Source organism: Taeniopygia guttata, chromosome 2 (genome assembly GCF_048771995.1).
Source record: "Taeniopygia guttata chromosome 2, bTaeGut7.mat, whole genome shotgun sequence".
Taxonomy (NCBI): Eukaryota; Metazoa; Chordata; class Aves; order Passeriformes; family Estrildidae; genus Taeniopygia; species Taeniopygia guttata.
In genome coordinates, this window is record NC_133026.1 from 3,360,298 (window position 1) to 3,384,402 (window position 24,105).

At 38.7% G+C, this 24,105-nt stretch overlaps 1 protein-coding gene across 1 annotated transcript in view; it reads left to right on the plus strand.

Moving 5' to 3' along the window:
* LOC100220712 (vasoactive intestinal polypeptide receptor-like) overlaps positions 1-23,879 on the plus strand; it is a 28,219-nt gene extending 4,340 nt beyond the window's left edge. The window contains exons 2-13 of the mRNA XM_030264179.4: positions 5,715-5,814; positions 9,199-9,306; positions 10,043-10,152; positions 12,497-12,594; positions 14,456-14,588; positions 15,020-15,173; positions 16,866-16,926; positions 17,740-17,809; positions 18,344-18,435; positions 19,007-19,136; positions 20,538-20,579; positions 22,866-23,879. Of these exons, the coding sequence (XP_030120039.4) occupies positions 5,715-5,814; positions 9,199-9,306; positions 10,043-10,152; positions 12,497-12,594; positions 14,456-14,588; positions 15,020-15,173; positions 16,866-16,926; positions 17,740-17,809; positions 18,344-18,435; positions 19,007-19,136; positions 20,538-20,579; positions 22,866-23,054 (1,287 nt within the window). The 3' untranslated portion in view covers positions 23,055-23,879. The remainder of the gene's footprint in view (positions 1-5,714; positions 5,815-9,198; positions 9,307-10,042; positions 10,153-12,496; positions 12,595-14,455; positions 14,589-15,019; positions 15,174-16,865; positions 16,927-17,739; positions 17,810-18,343; positions 18,436-19,006; positions 19,137-20,537; positions 20,580-22,865) is intronic.
* The last annotated feature ends 226 nt before the right edge of the window (positions 23,880-24,105 follow it).

Below are 24,105 nucleotides of genomic sequence, written 5' to 3' on the forward strand. Positions count from 1 at the left end.
GCATATCTGAGATGGGATCTGAGTGAATGCAAGCTGAGGAGGCAGAGGCAGAAAGAACAGTGATGAATATTCTCAGTCAATGATTTATGTACTTGACGTAAAACCTATTTGTGAGGCTTTAGGATTGCAGGGCATGGGAAGCTGAAACAGATCACTGGAAAGAGCCTTCAAGTTCTTGAAGCCTTCTCATCTTGTCAATGAACTCAGCCAATTCTTCGAGCTTTGATTAATTTTCAAAAAAAGGCTGAGTGTTACTGCTGGCTCTTTGATCCTATGGAATTGCTTTTTCAAAGGTGAATAATATATTCAGTGCCCAGCTTTGAAGCACTTCCCTAATTTTCAGAGAGCATAGAAAATGTCCTTACTTTTCCCCAAGTGTGCTAATGGACTTCTTAATGAGTGAAGATCTGTCTTTTGTGTGACATCTAAATTATAGTTTTTCTACCCCTACAGCAGCTTAGGGGCACCATTTTTGAATGGACTCTCAGGAAAGGTTGCTTTTAATTAAATTACATGAAGTGTAGCATGAGGATATTGCTATAAATACTCCTCCCAGTGCTTGCTAAATCTCCTGTTGTCCAACATAAGTATATTAAAACCCAAAGTACCATTACTTTGATTTTTCTGCGCAGATTTGGGGAAATAAATAAACTATCACGGAACAGAGGAAATAGAAAACAATGTTATACTACTCTCAGTGAATAAGCCACTTAAGGCTTCAGTGCAATAACCTTACAAGATGTGAAGAGAATGAAGTATAAAATTAAATGCAAGCCCAATATCTGCCTCTCTAAACTGTCTCAGGTTTTTAGCATGCTCATGGTTGTCATAGGTAATTTTTTAGTGTTCACTGTGTTCCAGGCAAGACTGTTTTTGTGGTAAGCAGTCAAAACACCCCTGTGAACTTTGACTCAAATTGGTCGGTAACATTCAATACAGTAAAAAATATCCCTTTGTGTTATGATGCTCGGGAATGCAAAGCTCAATTCCTTGAGGACTGTCCACAACATTTCCTGAAATCTCAAAGTTTTATGTGTGAATCTTGGAATGAAAGCACCCCACTGTGATTTTGAGTCATAGTCAGGCCAGGTTATTGCTGAGATACTGGGAAATATTGATCCAAGGAATAACATCTTAAATCAGCCTCTTATACTTATTGCCGTGGCAGGGAACACTGTACAGATTGGATGTGTCTGCCTCAGAAAGCTCTGCTCTACTTTGTTTCCTAAATTTTCCTTTTTTATGGTGAACAGGACCTACTCTTTTCCTACAAAAGCCACCTTTTTAGCAGATGCCTCCCAAATTGCCATAAAATGTCCCTGTACCAAATGCAGAACTCCTGCAATCTAGAAAGCCCCATCACCCAACATTTGCAGGCAGATCAGAGCAAAAACTTTTCACTGAAGGCACTGTGAGATTAATAACAGAAAATAAGCCAGAGACAACAAATCACAACAATGCTCTGCCCACAAGGCTTAACTTTAACTATGCAATGGTTTTATGTCTTTCTTTTTCTCAAAGCCTGAGGAAAACCAACGAGTTGAAGCATCATCACTGCTCTTGATTTCTTGTATATGTGTCATTTTTTTTCTTTTTTTTACTGTCCAGCAGTAGGGTTACTTTGTGTGAGGCTGCATGGTTATAAATTAATAACACCAGCCCCATTTTGACTTCTGGTGGAATAGTCTGTGGATTACATCTAAAATAGGGCTTGATGTTGATTTTCAAGCGCTGAAGTGTCAGTGAGATTTAATATCTGCACTGGGCTGTGATTACATGTCTGGGCTCCTGTGGTTGTAGTCCTGCCTACCCCAAATCCAGAACCCAGAAGGAAACAAACTTTGAGCCAGTGGTTAATTGCTCTACCTATGAGTGTCTGTGGGATTTACTCCAGTACCACCATGGGTATCAGAGAATCCCAGAATAGTTGGGTTGGAAAGGTCCTTAAAGATCAGCCAGTTCCAACCCCAACATCTTCCACTATCCCAGGCTGCTCCAAGCCCTCCAGCCTGGCCTTGGACACTTCCAGGGGCAGCCACAGCTTCTCTGGGCACCCTGTGCCAGCGCTTCCCCAGCCTCTGGGTATCGCTACCAGTGGATCAGGATTTCCACAAGAAATCATCAAATCTTTTTTTTTTCTGATGATTTATCACTGTTTTCAGAGGCAGGGCTACCTGGAGCCATTTTAGCAATTCCTCTGTTGAGTGTAAAACCAAGGCAGTACCACCTGCCTGGGGATGGGGTATGAGCATCTCCAGCCATTGCAAATGAAGAACTCCATTATCCCAACAGCTCTGATGGATAATGGTGATTGAAGCTCTGGTTCAGCAGGTGTGGATTTACCAAGGGAGAGAAGACAGGAGATGCAGTTTAATTTGAGCAGCAGGAGTCTGGCACACTCCCCCAGTGTCCCTCATTCCACCTGCCTGTGTCTCTCAGACTGACTTTTGGAGAAAAGATAACTCTTCCATCTGATTTCTTTTTCAGAATTGATTCTGTGTGTTTCTAGAATTCCCAACTTTTCTGGCGTGAGGTGGGAGTTAATTTAACCACTCCTCAGTGCTTTTTTTCTAGGACATTTCAAATTTTGGGTGTGGGAATCAGTGATGTTGTAGAATTTTTGTTAGATAAGAGTTTAAGCGAAATATGTGGTCTAATGTGTGTCTGACAGATGTTTGACACAGTTGTCAGTGCAGTATTCATGCTTCAAGCAAGCGGGAGAGATGTTGAAATCCTGGATGCTGAGAATTTTAGACTTTCTGTGCTGAAAGGAACAGACCCACAAGAGAACACTGCATTTGACCTGAGGCCATGGAGAAGACTAAAAATTGATTGATAGCACTGGGATTATGGGTGTGGAGTTGGTTAGAAGTGTGTGATATCACAGGGTGGAAAACTTAAGAGTTTGGGGTTTTAGAATATAGAAATAAATATAAAGCAAGATGGAGGTTTTAGGGTGGAGATGGGTTGTTCTTTACCTTTTTCTTCCTTCTTCTTCACCTTTTTCTTCTTTCTTCTTCCTGGGTTTGGGTGATGTTTTGTGATTGGACAGAAAAGTCCGCAATTCGGGCTTCGAGGGATCAGTTACTGGGTTAAAAGGGAAATAATCCAGGTGTTCTTACTTAATTGGACAGTTTAGTTGTAAAAGACCTTGTACCAAGAGGCAGTTAGCCATTTTGTGCCTTGCTAATGAAAAGCTGCCAAACTCATGTTTGTGAGTCTTTTTCACTGACAAGAAATAATCAACACCTGAGTCCGAACGTGGAATGCCATCTCGAGTGCTTCAATCCCGACCTCAAGAAACCAATAGTTTGCATTTTGGGTTATGCCTTTTAGCATAACCTTTTAGCAGAGGACTCAGAGTAGATGGTAGCGCATCATCTCAAACTGCCATGACTTTTAAACACCAAACCTAAGAATATTCCAAATACAAAATTATCACCGTAACAGAATTCAGGAATTCCAGAAAGTAGAGGAAAGGCATTTTTCCTGTCCAGCTGAATCCACCTTTATGAACTGAAATATTGAGAGATTTATGGAGCAATTATTTTGTTGCTTCTACCCAGAGAATTCATTTATTATGTGGGCAAATTGCACAGTGAAATGTCTGTTTAAATGTAAAGTGATGAGCAGGGATCGTATTAATACCTGAAAAATTTCATTTCAGAATTGACTTAATATAATTGAAGAGCAAAAATTACTATTTTAAGAGTCACTCATGCTGATTTATAAAATGTATTTTGAATTCCTCAATTCCCCACTGGAGTAATATACAGCATGAAAAAGCACCATATCTTAACTTTATTTTCAAACAGTGCCCCTAATCCTCTTTTTGTTCTAATATTAGCATGGATGAACCATCTCTGGGGCCTCATAATTAAGACAAGTCTGTCTATGCTACTTTAAAACCCATATGTAGGCAGAATTTTTAGAAGTTTTTAAAGATAAAGTTGTGCTCTAATTTTTGCCCCTCGGCAGATATTACTGCTGAGATGGAATAATCTGCATAACTTCCAGTAACATTTCTGTGGAAGCTAGAAGAAATCCTGGTTGCTCTGCTCACTGAGAACATTTTGAAAGCGAATAAATCAGTTTTCTGAGATTGAAAAGGCGATACGGAAGTGATGTTTACATCTGCACTGTCTTTTCCAAGTCATTAGATGTTAAAAGATGTCTTCCACAAAAACCTGTTGGAACACCTTCAGTCCATCATTTTCCATTAAAATCCCTGCTAGCTGAGCTCCTAGCTTTGTCTTAAATAACATAGGTTAGAAATAAGCAAGCAACAAAACAAAAAAAAAGAGAATTTCTATTCCACATAAGACTCTCTATGTCTTGAAGATCCCAATATCCCAATATTTAGTCCAATATCCAATATCTGAACACAGTTCAGTGGCTTTCTTTACTCAGTTTAATTCAGTTTCCTAAAAGTGGGTGTGTAGAAGCATTTGAGACATCAAAAAACCCATTTGAGATTTCAAATAATGCATTTGATACTTCTAAATGGGGCTGACAAAATTAATGCAGAGTCTACACAAGAGGGCTGAGATACCTTCAAACTTCCCAAACCATTTCTGGACCCTGGGTTACATCTGAAGGATGTTTTACATCCTTGAGATGTAACTGGGGGACTGAGACATTTTTGAAATTCCCAAGGACTGCAAAAGAAGCTGAGATAAATCAAATGTAGATTTGATTTATCTGACATGCAGTTTCTTTCTCAGAATTTCTTTGCCTTTGCAGAGGAAGCTCTTTTGGGGTTGTGTAGGTTAATAAGAACATTAATTAAGAATATTAATGATACTGTAATTAAGACCACTGAGAACATCTCACAATTACAGGAGTGATGACACAGGACTACAGGGGACATGAAACTTTCTAGGGGGGGAGATGGAGGTCAAGCAAAATACATGGCAATAAATGGGACTAAATATCTGTAACTAAGAGGACAAATTTAGACCCCATTCAACAACTTCTAACTAGGATTCCATTTATCTGTGAGAAAAAAAAATTCCCTAAGATTCCCAGTCAAGTCATTAATTTTTTCTCATTTCTTCATCTGTTAAAATAGAAGAAGCTCCTCGGTCTAAGGTGTGTGCAACATCCTCAGACAACACATCCAGAGAATTTTTCTGTCATTCAGATTAAATTATGGCCAAGACTACCATTTTTGAATAAATGTATTTAATTTTAATTGGGTCATGGAAAGGAAATATTTCTGTGGTCAGGCTGTATTTAAGTTTGGAGACTTGATGTGAATAATCCCACAGCTGGTGGATTCATCCACTTTTGGCCAGTTGGTGAAATATGTGAAAATCCAAAAACTGTGACCATTACTTAAGTTGTCTGCGAAACAACTGCAAAGGAAAGGGGATAAAAATATCCAGATTGAAGAAGAGGTGCTGTATATGTTCTATTTGTAAAAAAAAAAAAAAAGAAACAAAACAAACAACTTCAACTGGAGTTTTCCACATTCATAGACCTCAAGATATAAATCATGAGGTACAAACTGGCTTTTCTCATTCTGATGATCACAGAAGTTCTTCATTTTTTTATTTTATTTTTTTTTGTATGTGTGGGTTTTTTTTTCCCTTTTGTTTTTGGTTGGTTGGTAGGGTTTTTTGTGGGTTTTTTGTTTGGTTTTGTGGTTTTGTTTGGTTTTGGTTGTTTGGGGTTTTTTATGTTGGTTTTTTTTTTTTCTTTCTCTTGCCCAGGTTATGGGAATCCATCCAGAATGCAAAATATTCCAGCAGGTGGTCAAAGAGGAGGCTCTCTGCTCAGAACACAACGAATCTGCCTCACCTGATCTTAAAGGTAAAGGTCCTGATGGGCATCTCCTGGCTTGGATTGTCTCACATTACTGAAGTACTCTTTATTTACATCCAAAACCCCAAAGAAACTCCCACAGAAGGTACTGAAGACCCTACTGAAGTTGTATCATGTTAGGAATAATTTCAATCTGGTAGAAATATCCATTGGGGGGAAAAAAAGTTAAAGAAAATCCCAGTTCTTCAAAATATTATATTTTTTTCAATTTTAGACATTATTTGTTTGCTTGTAAAGATTTATTGTGGTGGTGCTCAGAAGTGTATTGCGTGATACAAATTTTGAAAACTAAACTGAACACAAAACAAAGCCTGTAAATATATTTAGAAAGCTGTGTAAGGTATTCCCCCCTGGGGTTTTGGAAACATGTTAGAAAATAACATGGAATTTAAAAATGTTCAGACTCTTTCAAAAATTTAGTCAAACTTTATTCTGGTCAGCTTTGTTTAGAAAATTTTGAATCCACCTCAGTGAGATTTTTCACTTCCATGAATTTTAAGATGTTTGTTCTCTGCAGAGGAATTGTGGGACAAAGATACCTCATGCATTTGGGATAGAATTATTGGAACCACCTGGAAATCTGCCTTTAACAGCCTGGTGAAAATCAGAGTTTATGTCCAAAATATTTCCTTTGTCTTTCATGTTATTCTACAGAATTTCCAATCACTTCCATGTTTCATATTCCTCTTCTAGTTTCCTATTTTTTTTTGGTTCTGTTTCTCACACACTTTAATAATTTTTTTTGCTATACTTTTGGACTTTATTTTGCACACTTTTGGACTTGAATAATCCAAAATAAAGTCCAAAATATCTCTTGGACACATTTTGCATTTAGAACACACAGTAACTCACCACAAAAAAAATTCTGGTATAAATTGGGCATTTTCAAAAATTATTTCTTACCTGCCATTACAGGATGTCATTCCAGGCATCTTTCTCTTCAACACAAAGATAATTATGTGTTTTAGAATCCTGTTTGTAACAAAAAGAAATAAAAATTCCTGAGAGTTCTGTTAAACTTTTTAAAAATCTTCAACCTTGTTCACTCTGAGCTTCTCAAAGCTCCCCTTTCCAACTTTTATTCTCCAGACAAGGAAAGACTTTTATGAAAAATCTTTTCTGGTATTTACAGCCTTTCTCCAAGTATAATTTGGGATTAATATTAGAGCTGGGAAGAAATTGCAAAAAAAATTTTGGCCTGTTGGTAAATATGTTGGTAAATATCCAAAAACTGTGAATAACATTTAAGTTTAATTTAAACTTAATTTATCCCAAATATTTTATCCAGAGCATAAAGCTATACTAAGATAGGTAAAAGTCCACTGCTTTTGTTTCAGTTTTCAGGAGCTCAGCAATAAAAATAGAGGGATCACAGTTTGTAGAGTTAAACCTCAGCAGACACAGAGAATCTGTGCTAGAATCAGTCTGTGTGACAGAGATTTTAATTTAAAGTAGTTCCACATTATTCTTGTACAGAGAAGTGTCCAGTGAATGCCACCAGCAGAACCCAGGGTGAAATTCCTCTAATTTTGGAGCAGATGTGTAAAATAGGTCATATGAATGGAGTCCTAACTCCATTTTTTGTTTTTTCCTTTGCTGTCTCAAAATTCCTGGATTATTGAACAAGATTTAAATATCCATGGTGTCAACTCCTATTGCAGTTGTCTTGGTGGAGTCTCAGGTGACTTGGACACCACCAGGCTCTTGAAAACCTTGGCATGAAAAATTCCCTTTCAGCCCCTGCACTCAGCAGTTCCTTTGCTATAAACTGTAGAAGAGACTGGAAATAAATAATTTCTAAGATTTAAGACATATAAATTCTGTTCCTACGCAAGGTCATACAAATAGAATTTTTAGCTCCACATTGCCAAATGAAATAGATTTTTAGACCCAGCCCCTCAAATCTGCCAGGCTTTTCTAAGAAGGACCATTTCAGCTGCTGAGTGTAAGTGTAAGGGCCACTGCATGTCTAAGTGGGACTGATATTACCTGGCTTCATAAATTTGACAATTAGCAGCTGAGTTTAGGCTGTAATTATCAGTGAGAGCTAGGTATTTGCAGGGTGTGATTCATCCTGTCCTCAGGAAGGAGGCACCAATATTTGGGATGAATCAGCTGTGGAAGGCTCTGTCTCTTTCTGCTGATGACAAAGGGAACGTAGCTGAAATTAGCTGACATACTTGAGGCAATTAAAATTACAGCTAATGAATGAGGGTCTTTCTTTTCCCTGGCAAATTTGGTATACCAGGAATTGCATCCTCCCGAGGGTGATGTGAGGATAATGCTGTGGGAGATTCTCAGGACTATCTTTTTGAAAATCAGTAACTTTGCTCAGCTACAGGCAAGTATTGCTTCCACATTTCAACGTGACAACTTCAGATTTGCCTCGTCATCCATCCCAGAGGCAGCAGAGAAGAATCATGGAAGAAAATAACATCTTCCAAACCAATCCCCTGCTTTATATCCCCCTTATGACTACCTAGAGATTAGTTTTAGTTAGAGCCTGATGCTTTTTTTCTTTTTTTTATTGTTTCACATTTACATGCTGGCAATTTTTCTGTGCTACCCCCACGCCCAATTGCCAACAGCTCGGAGTCTCAGTGTGATGCAGCTGTGACAAAGCTGTGATTCACTGAAACTTCTGAAAACCTTTTTTAGGGAGCTCAGAGCCTGTAGCACACCCTGTGTCATCAGCCAGCAGTCTCTGCTTTAGGGAACCTCATGAATTCAGCAGTCAGACCCACTCCCACTGTGGGTAATTTCTTATAATGCTGAGATGTTCTAGTTTGAGATTAATTTAACCCCTTTGGAAATCCATCACAAAAATGCCATTGATTGCCTAAGACTGGGACTTCAGCCCTTATTTCCTATAAGCCAGGTAAAATAGGTAGATTTTTAAACATGAAATGATGAGGTTAAGGCTGAGTTTTTAGTCTGATGCATTTCAGTTAGACTCTGTAACAAGGAATCTCAAGTAATGAGACAGGAGTAATGAGAAATCTCAAGTATTAATCATTATTCAATACTTTTATTTCGATGGCTTTTGCTTTGACAACAGAAAAGAGCTCCAATTGATTCGACTTTCAGATTGTGTCTGCTTGAATTTCAGGTATATTCTCCCATGAGATAAGGAGGGGAAGGTCCAGCTGGAATACCAAGTGTGAGCAAGGATGCATTCAAGGAGAAAAGGAAAACATTCCACTCTTTCATTTGCAGAGCTGCAGGTTCTGCTGTGGCTCTTCTTGCATGTGAATGAGTGGGAAAGCCACAGACAATCTCATTATGGAGGATCAAATGTGTGATGTTCTCTGTGATTTTCTTTATTTAGAGAGATGTTTTTGGTTTTGTTTTGTATTTTTTTTTTTTTTACAGGATGTGCCAGAGATTGGGATGGCTTAACCTGCTGGCCCAGAGCCACTTTTGGGGAAGTGGTTAAAATTCCCTGCCCACGATTTTTTGAAGAATTCACCAGTACCCTTGGCAAGATTTTTTTCCTATTATTCTTATCCCTATTTTTTTAAATTTTATTTTTAATGAATTCTAGTAATTGAGGATTCCTTCATATTTTACTGATTTACAATGCTCTTATGTCAGTCAGCATTCAGTAATTATCCAGATACATATCTCGGCTTGGGGTCAATATTGACACTCTTGGGTTTTGTGTTTTGTGCTCTACTGAATTGTTTAATCCCTTTGGTGATGTAAATCCAATGGACAAGTGCACCATGCTGCTAAATTTACGAAGGAATATGTCCTAGAATCACTGATTTATAGAACTGTACATTAATTAATATTAGAAAGAACCTCCTGGTGTCAGCCAGCACAATTCTCCAGTCAGAGTAAGACCAAGATTAAAACTTGTATGAAGCTTCCAGTCTGGAAAAGAGGGCTCAGGGCTTGCTCAAAATCCCAAAATATGTGTAAATGTACAATTTGATTTCCTCTATGGAAAGAATGGATTTGCAGAGTTGATTTCCCACATGAAATGCACAAGTCCCACTGCATCTTGAAATGACTGGGAACATGTCTCTCAATTTTTAAAAGGATAGATAGAATATTGTCATTCTTATAGCTAATCTCCCTGAACATGACTCAACGTGTAAGTCCCTAACTTAGGAATCAAAGGGGTAATAAGAAATTGTTGCTACTCATCAAAACTTAAAGAACAGCAGCACCAGCACCCTTAATTAATTTTCTGCTGTGTTTTCCATTGAAGGCTTCCTTCAGAGGAACTGTACACAGGAGGAATATTGGTCAGAGCCATTCCCACCATACACCATTGCCTGTGGCTTTGATGAAGGCTCCAGTAAAGGACCTGAGGATCAGGTGGGAGTTTCATTTCCTGCTCCTGAACATCTCCAGAGCAGCATCTCCTGAGTAGCTGGATGTCCACACATCTGAAAATGGCCCATTTTCAGTGCTGAACCCAAAACTTTTTGGTATACTTACAACTTGTTTAACAAATTAGGCTTAACATAAAGCAAGTGAGCAGCAGTCAGGATTTTCCTCTTCAACCAAAAGCCTCCTCTTGGTTAAACTCATGCTTAGTCCACCTGTCCAAACTAAGATTTGGGTTCTGACAGAGGTGATGTAAATCCTCATCATGAACACATCTCCCAGGGAAACCCTACCCACCAGTCCTCAAGGATTTTTTTCAGGGAAAATTCCTTTGGATCACAAATAGGAATACAAAATTCCTATTTGTGATCCAAAGGAATTTTCCTTACAAAACTCTAGAATTTTCCTTACAAAATTGTAAAATACAAAATTCCTATTTGTATTCTTTTCCAGATTTTCTTTGAGTCATAGAAAAAATATTTCTTAACTTTATAGCCTGGTGGTCAACACACATCCTTAGGACAGAATTCTTGGATGCCATTGAGTAATTCCATGCTTTATCTCAGGTATTCAGTGGAGTAGGAAGTGAATATTTTTTCCTCTCTGAAAATCACTGTTCATACTCAATTAAGCTTCAGAATTTCTTTCACATTCACATCTTGATATGATTTAAATTTCCACATTCCTCCTCATCGTACTGGTGATCATATCTAGAGCTCAATGACTTTCTATAAATAAGAATATTTGTACTTTACACTTTGGGGAAAGATAAAATTTTAAAGCTTAAATAAATGCTTAGAAAATGCACTTAAATTAAATGCTTTTAAATAAACACTTAAAAGCCTTCCAGAAAGATGCTGGAAATAATCTGAACAGTTCAGAGGGATGTAAATTCATAAAAGGATTTGTATTCTAGAGCACAGATCTCTATCCCCCATGGGTTTCTCCCACAGGGCTAAATTCACTCTCCAGGTGTCTTTCTCCAGACAGTCCCTGGATTATGCTAAGCCAGGTGTAATTTCTGGCTGGTCTGGGCTAAAATCAGCAAGCAACCATATTTCTATTTCACATGATAGCAAATTTCTGCACAGAGCTGCTGTCTGTGCTCTGCCTGTGTTTAGTTTGTAATTCCAGTCAAATCCACAATGTTTGACTACAAAAGGAAGATAAAATCAGCAATCTCTGCTGCACTGCACACATAGGGAAGTGAGTAGAAAATCTCAGTTGTGTCCTAATAGAACCACTTGCTTTGTATTTTGTATGTGCAGTGAGCACTTTTGATGTCTTTTATATTTAGGGTTGTTTCTTAATCCATCCTACAAAACCAGATAAAAGAATTGAAACACTTTATCATTATATTAAATAACCTCTTTTCTAATTTTCATCTGTGTTTTGAAAATGCTGTATAAATGATCAGGACAACTGCAGAAACACCAGGATGATTCAAATCATGTCAGGGTTACAAGATCTCTTTATGGATCTATTTAAAATTGCTAATTTGTTGTCTCAATCTAGAATTGCAGCCTTTTGTATAAACAGATTTGGGATCAGTTAGAGAACAAAGTGTCCACTGGGTTTATAAAGAGGAAATTTGCCTGGGTTCAAAGAATTTACTGTCTTGGGATTTTAAATAATTAGGTGATCTTGTAGTGAATCAGAATAAAATTTGCATAGGTAAAGCCAAGTAAACAAGCTTTATTTTTCTTAGGACATAAGATTAGGATTTGTTAGGATATAGATCTTAATTGAAAACAAGTGAGTTATAAAGATTTCACAGTGCTACAATATACAGCAAGTAATGAACTGTTTGTCCAGAGAATTAAGGACTGTGAGGTGATTTCCTTGGCTTTTAATTACCTTCACAACCTGATGTAACTATCAATTTTTCAGCTTTCTCGCCTGCAAATTGAGAGTTTTATTTCTCTTTCAGCTATAGCTGTTTATGAAAATCAATACTTATTGAATTTGGCCCAGGTTTTAAGTAAGAGATTCACAAATCTCCCACCAGAATGTTTCAGTGCTCCAGAGTTTTTATGTACTGACATGAGAAAAGGTGCTTCTATATCACAGTTAATATTTTCCTGCAGAATATACTCAGAGGTGTCAGGTGAGCCTGTGGACTGTGAAACTTCTCTCCTGTGTGGGGTTAAGTAGGATTTAATAAAGGAAATATACTTTTGTGAGTGGTGGAGGGAAAATCCTGAAACAGAACTTGAGCATGAAAAACAAAGATTGTGGGACTGAGCGAGGAAAATGTGTCCCAGTGGAATGAGCACCCCAGGGTGCATCCAGAACAACCCCCTGCATTGGGCTGTGTCTCTTTTTCCTACAGAAATCCTATTATTCTGCATTTTGGCGTGTCTACACTGCTGGCTATGCAGCATCCATGACTTCGCTCATTACAGCTCTAATTGTCTTTGCTGCCTTCAGGTAAGTATAAATGGGCTTTTTCTCAGCATGACTTAAGACAATTTCTCTCAGATCCTCTGTGCTTTTGTTTTGTGGGATTTTTTTTTATGGTTGTTTTCTAATCATTCTAAAACATAACTCCTTTGGTGATGGGTCCTTCTCTGCTCGTGCTGCGGTGTTTCAAATGTTAAAACAATTAAGCTGGGCAATCTCTCTTAATCTCCTTAATGACACCATACAATGGAAATGTTCTAACTTTAGCTAAATTTTAACATTTTTTAATCATTCCTACAGTGCACATCAGGACAGACTCTGCAGAAACTTTGTCTCATGCCCTGGGACCAGACAATTCTTAAATTGTCCATTCCCACCATGAAAGGCCATTGTTTCCATAACTGAGAGCTATAAAAAAGAGATTTAATTAAATTTCAATGCTTCATTTGATGATGTTGGTTATTAGGAAGTGGATCTGGGGTTTGGTTGAGCAGAGCACAGAGCAGCTCCCTGGCTGGAGTGGGTTGGGAGTCTCAGAGGTCATGGCCCTTGCAGAGGGACCCAGGAGCACGAGGCTGATGTGTCCAAACCTTGAGGGAGATTCCTTCAGCTCAAGGCAAAATGTGCACAGGGCAGTCTAGGGAAAGGGAGTCACAGGAATATTGGGCTGGAAAAGACATTTATGATCATTAAGTCCAACCATTAACCCAGCATTGCTGAGTCCATCATTAACTCATGACCCCAAGCACCACAGCTAAGTGTGTTTTAAATTCCCACAGAGATGGGGACTCAACTGATGCCTAAAGAGGCTACCTGGAACAGAGAGTAGACAGAGTTAAAGGAATAAAGTAGGGAGTTATTAAAAAGGCCTTCAAAGGATGCACCTTGGGCAGCACAAGAGCCTGGCCAAGGCTCCACCCAAAATGGACCAAAGACAGACTCTGGGACACGAGTTTTCACACTTCTATAAGTTTTGGTCCATTTCCATATTGGGGTTAATTGTCCAATTACACCTCCAGGTTATGCAGTCCCATCCTCCCAGATTGCTCTCCTCAGTTCATTGCTGTTTTTTTATTCCTTGGGCCTGAAGCTGCAATGGTGTCCTTGGTTCTCAGGCTGGAAAAGGATTGTTCTGTGTGACTGAGCTGTGAGGAGACCTTGCTAACACTTTATATGAAGTTCAGAATGCAGTACAGAATCTGGAAAATATTAAAGCTAAAACTTAAGGCATCACAGCCACTTCCCTGGGCAGCCTGTGCCAGTATTGACAACACTTTCCATAAAGACATTTTCCCTAATATCCAATGTCAACCTCCTCTACCACAACCTGGGGCCTTCTCCTCTTGTTACCTGGGAGAGCCCAGCTCCATCTAACTGTCCCCTCCTGTCAGGAGCTGTGCAGAGCCAGGAGGTCCCCCCTGAGCCTCCTTTTCTCCAGGCTGAGCCCCTTCCCAGCTCCCTCAGCTGCTCCTCTTCAGATTAATGCAGTTCAGGGCAATGCTCTGGAACCATCCCATAACATGTGGCTGACACCAATTCAATCCTTTCTTTGGCACAAAGGGGCTGGAAATCCTGATGCAAGCTTGTTTAACAAAAATATTATTAAAAATAATTAAGAGGTATTATAATCCAGCCCAAGAGTCCCACAGTTACTCTCTGATTCTGGCATTGCCTTTAAATGTGTGGTGATTCAAGGACAATTATCGTGGGATTTTTATTAGCTGAAAAAGGTAACAGCTTCTCTGCTCCCTCCTGTCTCACTGCCTTTCAAATACTAACAGATCATTTATTACTTTGCCAGGTGTCTGTGTGATCCTCTTTGACTTTTGATGAGACTGTGAGACACTTCTCTCAAAGAACAATTTTTATTTTTCTCTTTCCGTGCCAGAAAATTCCACTGCACACGAAATTACATCCACATGCACCTGTTTGTCTCCTTTATCTTGAGAGCAGTTGCTGTTTTCACCAAAGATGCTGTTTTGTTTGCAGATGAAACCATGGACCACTGCCTCATGTCAACGGTACTGAACCTCCCCTCTCTCTCACCCTTGACTGAACATTTAATTATTTTCCTGAAGGCAACAGGGAGATATTTTCATCCTATTTCTCCTATTGCTAAAACTGAAATCTTTAAACAAACAATATTATGTAAACCCAAAGACCAAGTGCTAAGGCTGCACTCAGCTTTGATATTTAAGTCTGTTGACTTTATTGAAGATCTAACAATTTCCACCAGTAAAGAATTTAATCTGTGAGATAAAACCCCTCAATATTTCCCTTTCAAAAATCTAAAATAAAGTCAATTTAAATTACCCTAAACTTATAGAAATTTTGTTGTTTCTTCATTTTGTGTGGCAGCAATGAATTTTTCCTACAGCTCTATAGAAACCAGCCATTACAAGAGTAGGCCTAAAAGTTTGGTTTTTTTTTTTTTTTTACTCTGCACTTCCAGGTTGCTTGTAAGGCTGCTGTGGCCTTCTTCCAATTCAGTATTTTAGCCAATTTCTTCTGGCTTCTCATCGAAGGGATCTACCTGCAAACCCTGCTGCTGCTGACCTTTGTTTCCAACAAGAAGTTTGTGTGGTGGTTCATATTTACTGGCTGGGGTTAGTATTCCCTTCTTCTTCGTGCCCTTCAGTATTTCTGGTTGCTTGCAGAACTGGATAAAATCTGTGTTTTGAGGTAAAAGGAGCCTGTCAAAGGTGACACTTTTCTGAGGGAAGTTGCCCATTCATCCAGTACTGCTGCATCATTTTATTCCCTTTTATATCTTAGTTATTTGCACCCTGGTGGTGAATAGTCCTGGCCTCAAGAGGATGAGTGATGTGGCTGGATAATATCCTAAAAATACATAAAATTCCTCCACTGACTAAAGAAGTTTGGGTGACTAAGTTGCCTTTTGTTTTTAGCAAGCAATATTTGACAGATTAATCTTAAATCATGTCAGTCCACGCCTAGGAATCAAAAAATTTTATTTTTCTTCTATCTTTGGAGATCTCCTGACTTTAAGGACTCTTTTGAGATTACACAGTATACAGCAATTGAAGTTATCTCTGATATTCAGAATAGGAATGTGAAATAAATTTCTTTCACTGCTCAGAATTGTTTATTGTGATTCTCAGATATTCCCATGTCTCACCTTGGCTGATCTAAAATGCAAGCACCCAAACTGAGTAGTTACAGTGACATTTTTTGACTTAAAAGTGAAATCCAAATTATCCTGAATAAATATTAATTTATCCTTCACCTTCAGATTTTTAGACTTCATTTAATGTAATTAAATTTTTTTGGAGCTATTCCAAATAGGGTTGTCTGAAAGTAGACTCTCAGCCTTTGATTAATCATGGCCAACTTGAGATAAGAAAGCAAACAACTCAATTAATAATATGGTAATCCTCATCTCCTTTTGCAATCAATGGAAGGTGAGAGATACCTCAGGGGTAACTCACGTCTTAGGTGATGTGGAGAGAAATATTTATTTTCATTAAGTAAAAAGCCAACTTCAATTTAACAAGGTCCCAGATTAAAGGACTTGAGCAAAGGGCAGAAATTTGGAAGGACAAATTCTGAGCCCTTCCCGCACATCTCAAATGACACTTAGAAAGAAATTCCCTATATTTCTATAGAATAATCAGGGAAAATGTCACCTGGTTCACATTAGAGTCCCTTTTGTGTCAGCTTTGAAAGTCACTTAGTCTTTGGAAATTCAGTTCCACAGGAGGAGAGAAAAAGCAATTTCTGCTTTATAGGCCTTTAAAAAAAACCCAGTCAGAAATGTAGGAGGATAGAAGGATAAGCAGTGATAAAGTGAGGCTAGAAATCACTGGATTCAGTTAAATTTTCATGGAATTCCTATCAACTGGTTGGTCTGGGATGATTAGTAGAGTCTTTAGGACAAAATTATGAACTCTTCCAGCTGCTGTGCAAAGGATGTTTGTTTGCCACAATCCATAAGATGAAAGAGCCCCAGATAAATAAATGCTTACTGGAGCTTCATAAGTGCTTGTAATTCCTATCCAAACCTTCAAGTAATTCTTTACATTTATTTCTGAAAATGTGGTTTCACAACAATCCCTCTTCTCCTTTGTTATGATTTCATCTCCTGCCCTTTTATTCCTTTCTTTTTTTCCTTTCCCTGAACTGCAAATTAAATTCTTTCACAAAGTTATTGAAAATCGTCTGACCCATAAATTAAATTGAGTTTTAATCCAACCTGCTGCACTGTGAACCTACTGGAATAAAGATCCCATGGGGCAGGATATTCAAACCAGTTCTTGTGTTCCTGTTGATTTGCTCAGGAGCTCCCACTGCTGTTATGTTTGCTTGGGTCCTCACAAGAATCCATCAACAGAACACTGGGTAAGTCAGAGCTGGGATAAAGAACACAAAAATTCCTATTTTTTATGGTGTTCTGTTTTTCTGAGGGGGAAAAAAGGTGTGTACAGAAAAAGGTAAGGGGAAAAAACTCTCATGATTCAAAGTTGTATCTCATGTTCAAAGTGAGAGAACACTTTTAAATTTTGTGATTTTTATGTCCATACATGGGGTAAGAAAACCTGGAGATATTATACTAACTATTGAAATTTCATTTAAGTTCCCTAATGCCCAATTCTTGAAATAAATGTATTTAAAAAAAAATTGCTGTTTCTGTATAAATCAACTATAAATAACTAACTCTTCAAATGAGAACTTCTCAAACAATCAGTGTTGTCTCCAGTAATTTCTTCTTCTGTTTCCATTTAATTATTTTTATTCTGTTTTATTTTTATATGTATCTTTTAACTTGAGCCCCGGATAGAAAGATTGTTTGCTGTAAGCTATCCTGAAGGCTTTCAGATCATTTCACATCAGGTAGAAAGATATTATTTTATACCCACCTGCTCAAAACTCAGGAGAGTTGAATAAGAAGTTGACTTGAGAGTGGTAAGAAGAGCAGGAAAGAAGCTTAAAAATACAAATGTGGGGTTTTTTAACTTTGCTTTGGTTCTTCAATCTGTGATTCTTGCTGATTAAATTTTCTTTAGATTAGACTAGAGGGAAACCAGGGACATTTAGATAGTGATTTAAAACTTAGTGTCCACCACTTCCCTTTCCTGTGGCAGAAGTGCTTTTATGTGTTATGGGAAGCTCCCATGGGACAGATAAAAAACCTGGTGTTGTTTGTTGTTCCAGATGTTGGGATGATGATGAAAATGCAGTGGTGTTATGGATCATCAAAGGCCCCATCCTGCTGACTGTATTAGTAAGGTTTTTTATTTTCCCTCAAGTTCCTGTATATAGATAATTTTATCTAGTGTGCTTTTAAAATGAGTTCTTATGATTGTGACTTAAGACAAAAAAATCTCCCTTATCCACAGATTTATACCACCTGAATTTAGGGAGGGAGCAATCTGGTTTTTAGGTCTGTATCTGGTATAATCCCTGTCATAAACAATGATGAGAATGGGGGGACTTTTTTAGGCAATTTAAAATCTAAATTTAAAATCTAAATTTTAAGTTCTGACCAGAAGTACAAGGCATTAATATCAGACATAAAATGATATTAAGATTTGTAGGTCTACAATAATTCAACGCAACTTTCACCATCTTTTATCTACAACTATATATTGGTGGAAAATAGAATTATTATTTCTAAAGCTATTGATCTGAGCTGAGAAGAGATGAGCATTGGTTTATAGCAGTGCAGTTCCTAAAAGTGGGGATTTTTGGTTTTTGTATCAACTAGAGGCATGTCTTAGATTGTAGTAAATTTACAGATTTTGTCTTGTCTTTTCAGATTAACTTTATTATATTCATTAATGTGATCAGGATTCTAGTCCTTAAACTGAAATCCCAGGAGGGAGGAGGGAGCCATTCAAGCCATTTTGTGTAAGTATTTCTGTGTCCTTTAGGATTGACCTGTTCTAACTGCTGCAAGAAATTTTTTATCGTAGGAGAACAGAATGTTCTACTCCTCTTCTAATAGAAAGAGAAGAAATGACAATGTGAACTTTCTTTTTCAGCCCAAATATCACCTGTCATTTTTACTTCAGGGCAAAAAGGTGGGGTGCATATGTTGGGAACAAAGGGAAAAGTAAAATAATAAAGTATGAAACTTCAAAAGCTTGAAAGTGTAAACACTAAATGTCAGGTGATTGCCCCATCTTGCTCCCATCCTTTCCACACAAATGGCCACATAGAGAAAGATGCAGATAATTTCCTTTAAATCCTTTGCAGGAACAGGATAAATATGTAACCAAGGCTGGTCCTGGCTGTTTACAAACCCCTCACACCATTGGGGATCCCAGCAGTGCAGTCACAGGACCTTTCCACAACTTCTCTGCATGCAGCTGCTTCCGTTTAGAGCTGCTCTCTGAATTTTAAAATGCTCCAACATACAATTGCTGCCACCATTCCCTGTTTCTAACAGTGCATTGTTCTTTAATTCTTGCTTTTCCAGGAGACTTGCAAAGTCCACGTTACTTTTGATCCCCCTCTTTGGGGTGCACTACATTGTATTTGCATTTTTCCCAGAGAGCACTGGTCTGGAAGCTCGGCTTTACATCGAGCTGGGCCTGGGCTCGTTTCAGGTAAGATGGACAAAAGGTTTAACAGCCCTGAGATGTTTGGTCTGTACCACCTCCCTTCAGGCTGGCTATTACAGCAGGATTTATTAATGCATCCAAATTCGAGGCACATATCCCATCTCACTCCTTCATTAGCTCTTCTGTTGCTTGCTCCCTTATTATTTGAAATCTCCAGGTCAGACTTCACGTGAAAAACACCAATCACTTGGTTTTTAATACAATTAGAGAATAAAGTTTAGAGTTAGGACAATTACAAGATGATAAAAAGCAAAGAATTACGGACGTCCGGCTGCTCTCAGACACTAAGTCATGAAAAGCATGTCTTGTGAACAAAGGAATCACCCTTAAAATAATTGCCTGTTGCATATTCATATATCCTTCATGGTTATGCATACATTCTATTTAAAACAAGAAACTGTCTGTTTATGTCACCTGTTTCCTTTAATCCCCTGGCGTCTTCCAGTCTGAGCAAGGCCTGAAGAAATTAGTTTCTTCTGATAAGAAAACCATAAATTCCTTTTCTCTGGAAGATTTAGGTATTCCTCAAAGCGAGTATCTCATTCCTAAAAAAAAACTCCCCCCACATACATAGTCTCTATTTTAACATTATGTTGGAACCTAAAACTGTATTTAACACCCTACTTAAGAGAATTAATACAGCATAACTTACTAACATTACACATATGATATTCATCGTAATATTTGTGAAAAGCCAATCATAAAATATGCATTTTTCACACTTCATGTGAAAAATCACCAAAAAGATAAAAGATCTATGTTTGTTGATTAACAATGACAGAGCACCACAAATCCCGTCTGTGGATTAAGGTGAACTGATTGAAAATTATTTCACATGTAATAACGATAAGAGGGCTGGTAAATAAGAATACATAATCCCCTGCTCTACCCTTCAGAAGTAGTGAACCATGTTAATATCTCATTGTTTATTTTGTTATTCCACTACTCAGAACAACAGCATGGATTTGAGAGGGTCAAGGCCTGTGTGTGGCATATTTTGTACTGAACAGCTGATTTCTTTTTCTGTCCCCTTTCCCCTGTACCCTACCACATCTTGTCCTCATTGACACGTGTTGCAAATGATCCCTGTTCCATGCTTGCCTTATCTGAGGGAGAATTTGTTTGTAGGATACAGTAAGCAGCAAGTTAATCCTTGTTGCCTCTGTACAAGGGCAATAATAAATATAAAATGTCACCAGTCCACGGAGAAATTTAATTCCACTATGAAAACTCAATAAATAGTGTCACACTGCCTGAACTCCAATAGAAAGCTGGGAAATGTGCAGTCTTTGTTGTCTTACACACACTGTGAATGAAACTCAATGTCTCTTATTGATTCTAGATTTTAAATCCATGTTTTTTCTCTCCCTACCCTCCCTGTCCTAGGGTTTTGTTGTTGCTCTTCTATATTGCTTCTCAAATGCAGAGGTGAGTAGCAAGTACATGAGATTATCAAAACCTTTAAAACTCACAGTTCCCTCTTGTTTTTTAATTTCTTTTCCTATTTTCAGAACAGATCTGTCTCTGATTTGCTTCTGAAACCATGACATCCCCGTATCTTTTTTGTCCCTTGGTAGCTTCGTTGACTTTATTTGTATTCATACAGTTCTGGCAGGAGGACACAAAATAAACTTTGAAGCAATGACCCTTTAAAAATGGTTGCTGAAAAAAACTTTCTGTCAGGGGAGTTTTCTCCTGATTTATGTTTGATAGCTGTCATGATGATAGCTCAATGGAGAGCTTGTAGAGCTTCTCACTTTCTCTAGATTTATTTTCTCATGGTGACTTTCATAATTTTCTCCTTCCCCTTTTTTCTTCTTCCCCCCTTTTACCCCCTTTATTCCCCCCTTTATTCCCACTTTTTTCCCCTTTTTCCCCCTTTTCCCCCTTTTTCCCCCTTCCCCCCCTTTTTTCCCCTTTCCCCCCTCTTTTCCATCCCTTTTCCCCCTTTTTCCCCCTTTTCCCCCCTTCTTTCCCTCCCCCCCCTTTTTTCCCCTTTCCCCCTTTCCCCCCCTTTTTTCCCCTTTCCCCCTTTTTTCCCCCCCTTTTTTTTCCCCTTTTCAAGGTCAGGTCATGCAATCATGACTTTTGTTCAAACACTTTCTTTCCTGCTTTCATAACACTGGTAGAATTTGGGTAAACTCCCTGCAGTTGAATGTAGTGAGCCTATAATTAAAAAAAACTCACTCACTAAATTTGCTGGTGCTTTCCCCCAAAAGAAACAAACAAATCTAATTAAAAAAAAAAAAACCAAACACATAAAGCCTCATCTCATCCTCAGAAAAGTGAATAAATCAGTTGAGAATGACACATTAATTGTGCCTCAGTCTCTGCAGTGGCTCAAACTTGGAAAATTCTCATAGAACATGGAATTATTAATGTTGGAAAAGCCCTCCAAGCCCAACCTGTTCCCAATGCCCACCTTGTCCCCAGCCCTGAGCACTGAGTGCCACCTCCAGGCCTTCCTTGGATTTCTTCAGGGATGAGGACTCCAAACCTCCCTGGGAAGCTCCTGCCCATGCCTGACCACCCTTTCCATGGGGAAATTCCTGCTGGTGTCCAACCTGAGCCTCCCCTGGAACAACTGGAGGCTGTTCCCTGGGAGAAGAGGCCAACTCCCACCTACAACCTCATCTCAGGGAGTTGTGGAGACCAAGAAGGTCCCCCCTGAGCCTCCTTTTCTCCAGGCTGAGCCCCTCAGCTGCTCCTCACAGGATTTACTCTCCAATCCTTCCTTTGCCCTTCACTGGACACACTCCAGCACCTCCCAGGAATGGCTAAATGGAGGTGCAAGGTGCAAGTAACCCAACCCAAGGAGGTGTAATTCCTAAAATATGTTTGTTACTTAGGAAAACATTTTATAATGGCCATTCTGAAAGAGTGCCTTCAGCACTTAGTTGTGAATATAGAAAGCTCTATTTCCAACCTGCCTTCTGTATCACAGACTCCTTGCCAGCAGCCTTTTAATTGCTTCAGCAGCCTTTTAATAGCTTGCATATTGTACCTCACAACACAGAAATCCAGAAGGTGTTAAAAAACAGGACAGGCAGAGCCTGATCTCTGGCCCAAGATGAAGCTGGGTTGGCTTTTTTCCACATTTCTTAGGGATAACTGCTCCTGGAGCAGCTTGGCCGATCATTACCAATTGGCAGTGCATCTGTTGTGGTTCCTTGCAATCATAAAAACTAATTATTATTTTCTCTGTGTGTGTGTTTCTTCAGTTTTGAGTGTCTGTGACAATGTGAGAGACTGGGCTGCTGCCAGGCAAGATGTTAAGAGTATGGATGAAACTGAGGAGTGCTGGAGGGTCTTAAGTTTGCTGGGATAGAGCTGGAATACTGGATTGGTGGAGAAAATCTCTCTTATTTATTTGATTCTTGGAAGATCTAGAGACCCATCCATGAAATTGTACTCAGGGGTTGTCTGTGTGCTTAAAAGGGAAAGTTAAGGCAGAACAGGGGCCACCAAAATGATAAATATTGCCAGTGACCTGCCTCGATGGCCAAATGTACTTCTACATGCCATCCTCTTAATTTTTGAAATTAAATCTGTTTTTTTCAAAAGGAATAAAGGAAGAGTTCAAATACTTCTGAAAATGTGTTAAGGCTTAATCCTGGTTTATCTGAGCTAAGTACTCACACAGACCTTTGGGCATATTTTACCTCCAGTGTTCATTAAACCTTAATTTCCTCTTTTGTTTGTAACTTCCTGTAGGTTCAAACTGAGCTGAAGAAACAACTGTGCAAGTGGCAGTACCAGGAGTACCTGACCTTCACCCACAGACACGGGGCTTTGTCCAGAGAAACCAGCCCAGTCAACTACGTCACTCAGCTCTCCCTGCTGGACAAAATCAGCCCCAAAAGGAGAACCTCTGTGCTCCAGGATGGTGTCACCCCTGTCTGAGGGGTCCCAGCAGGACCAGCAGCTGTGACTCTGCAGTGTTCCACTCATGAGGTGGCCACCTGGATCCTCTGTGGCTTTCCATCGTGTCAGGAGCTCTCGCTGCTAACAATGAAGGGATGGGATTATTTTGGGGCTAAAATAAAACTATTTATTGCTCAGTTAAACATCAGTCTTAGAGGCTGTGAGATTTTAAAGGAGCAAACAGCTGGCCATAGCTCAAAGTAGTCACAAATTCTTTATTACAAGACAATATGAAACTTTCTAACTCAATAGAAAGTCGTTACAAGGTTTATTTTCCTTTTCTGACCTATTTTGCTTTATTTACTTCTCCTGTACTGCAGACACTTCTGTCCAATGGCTTCTGTCACACTTGCACATATGCTTCTGTTACAACTTCTAAACTCTTAGTTTACTCCATACAACCACACCCCTAAATTATGCACCCTTCACCATTTAATCAGTACAGCTTCTCACTTACTTAAAGCAGATTCTTAAAACCACAGAAACATAAATGTATGATTTTTCCACTTAATGTCTGTGTACTTTTTTTTTACATCAATCCAAGCTCCTTCCAAGGCTGCAGATCAAACCCTCCTGGCTCTGTGGAAGTTTCTGTCTTTCCGTTTCCCACAAGGAGCCTTCTGTAAATTCCCTGTCCTGAGCAGGAGCTGCTTTTCTCACCTGGCCCGGATCTGCAAGACAGCCCTGGTTCTCTCTCTCCTGAAGCATAAAACACCCTTGTTTTGTTGTGAAAAGCCAGACTTTGAACTAGAGTGAATGGATGGATTAGCAAACAAAACAAAACAAATAAAAAACCCGAAAAACAAAACAAAACAAAAAAAAAAAAAAAACCAAACAAAAAAAGAAAAAAACAAAACCCACCAAACCCTAAAACATTAACTCCTCTGAGGCCCAGAATATTTGTCCTATCTTTGTTAGCATTTTCCAAAATTTCCAGTTTCTGAGACCATGATTCCTAACCATTATTTAAAAGGGTTATTTGCTGCCCAAGCTTTGCCATAAGGATTTTTGGTGTTTTACTTCTTGTTTT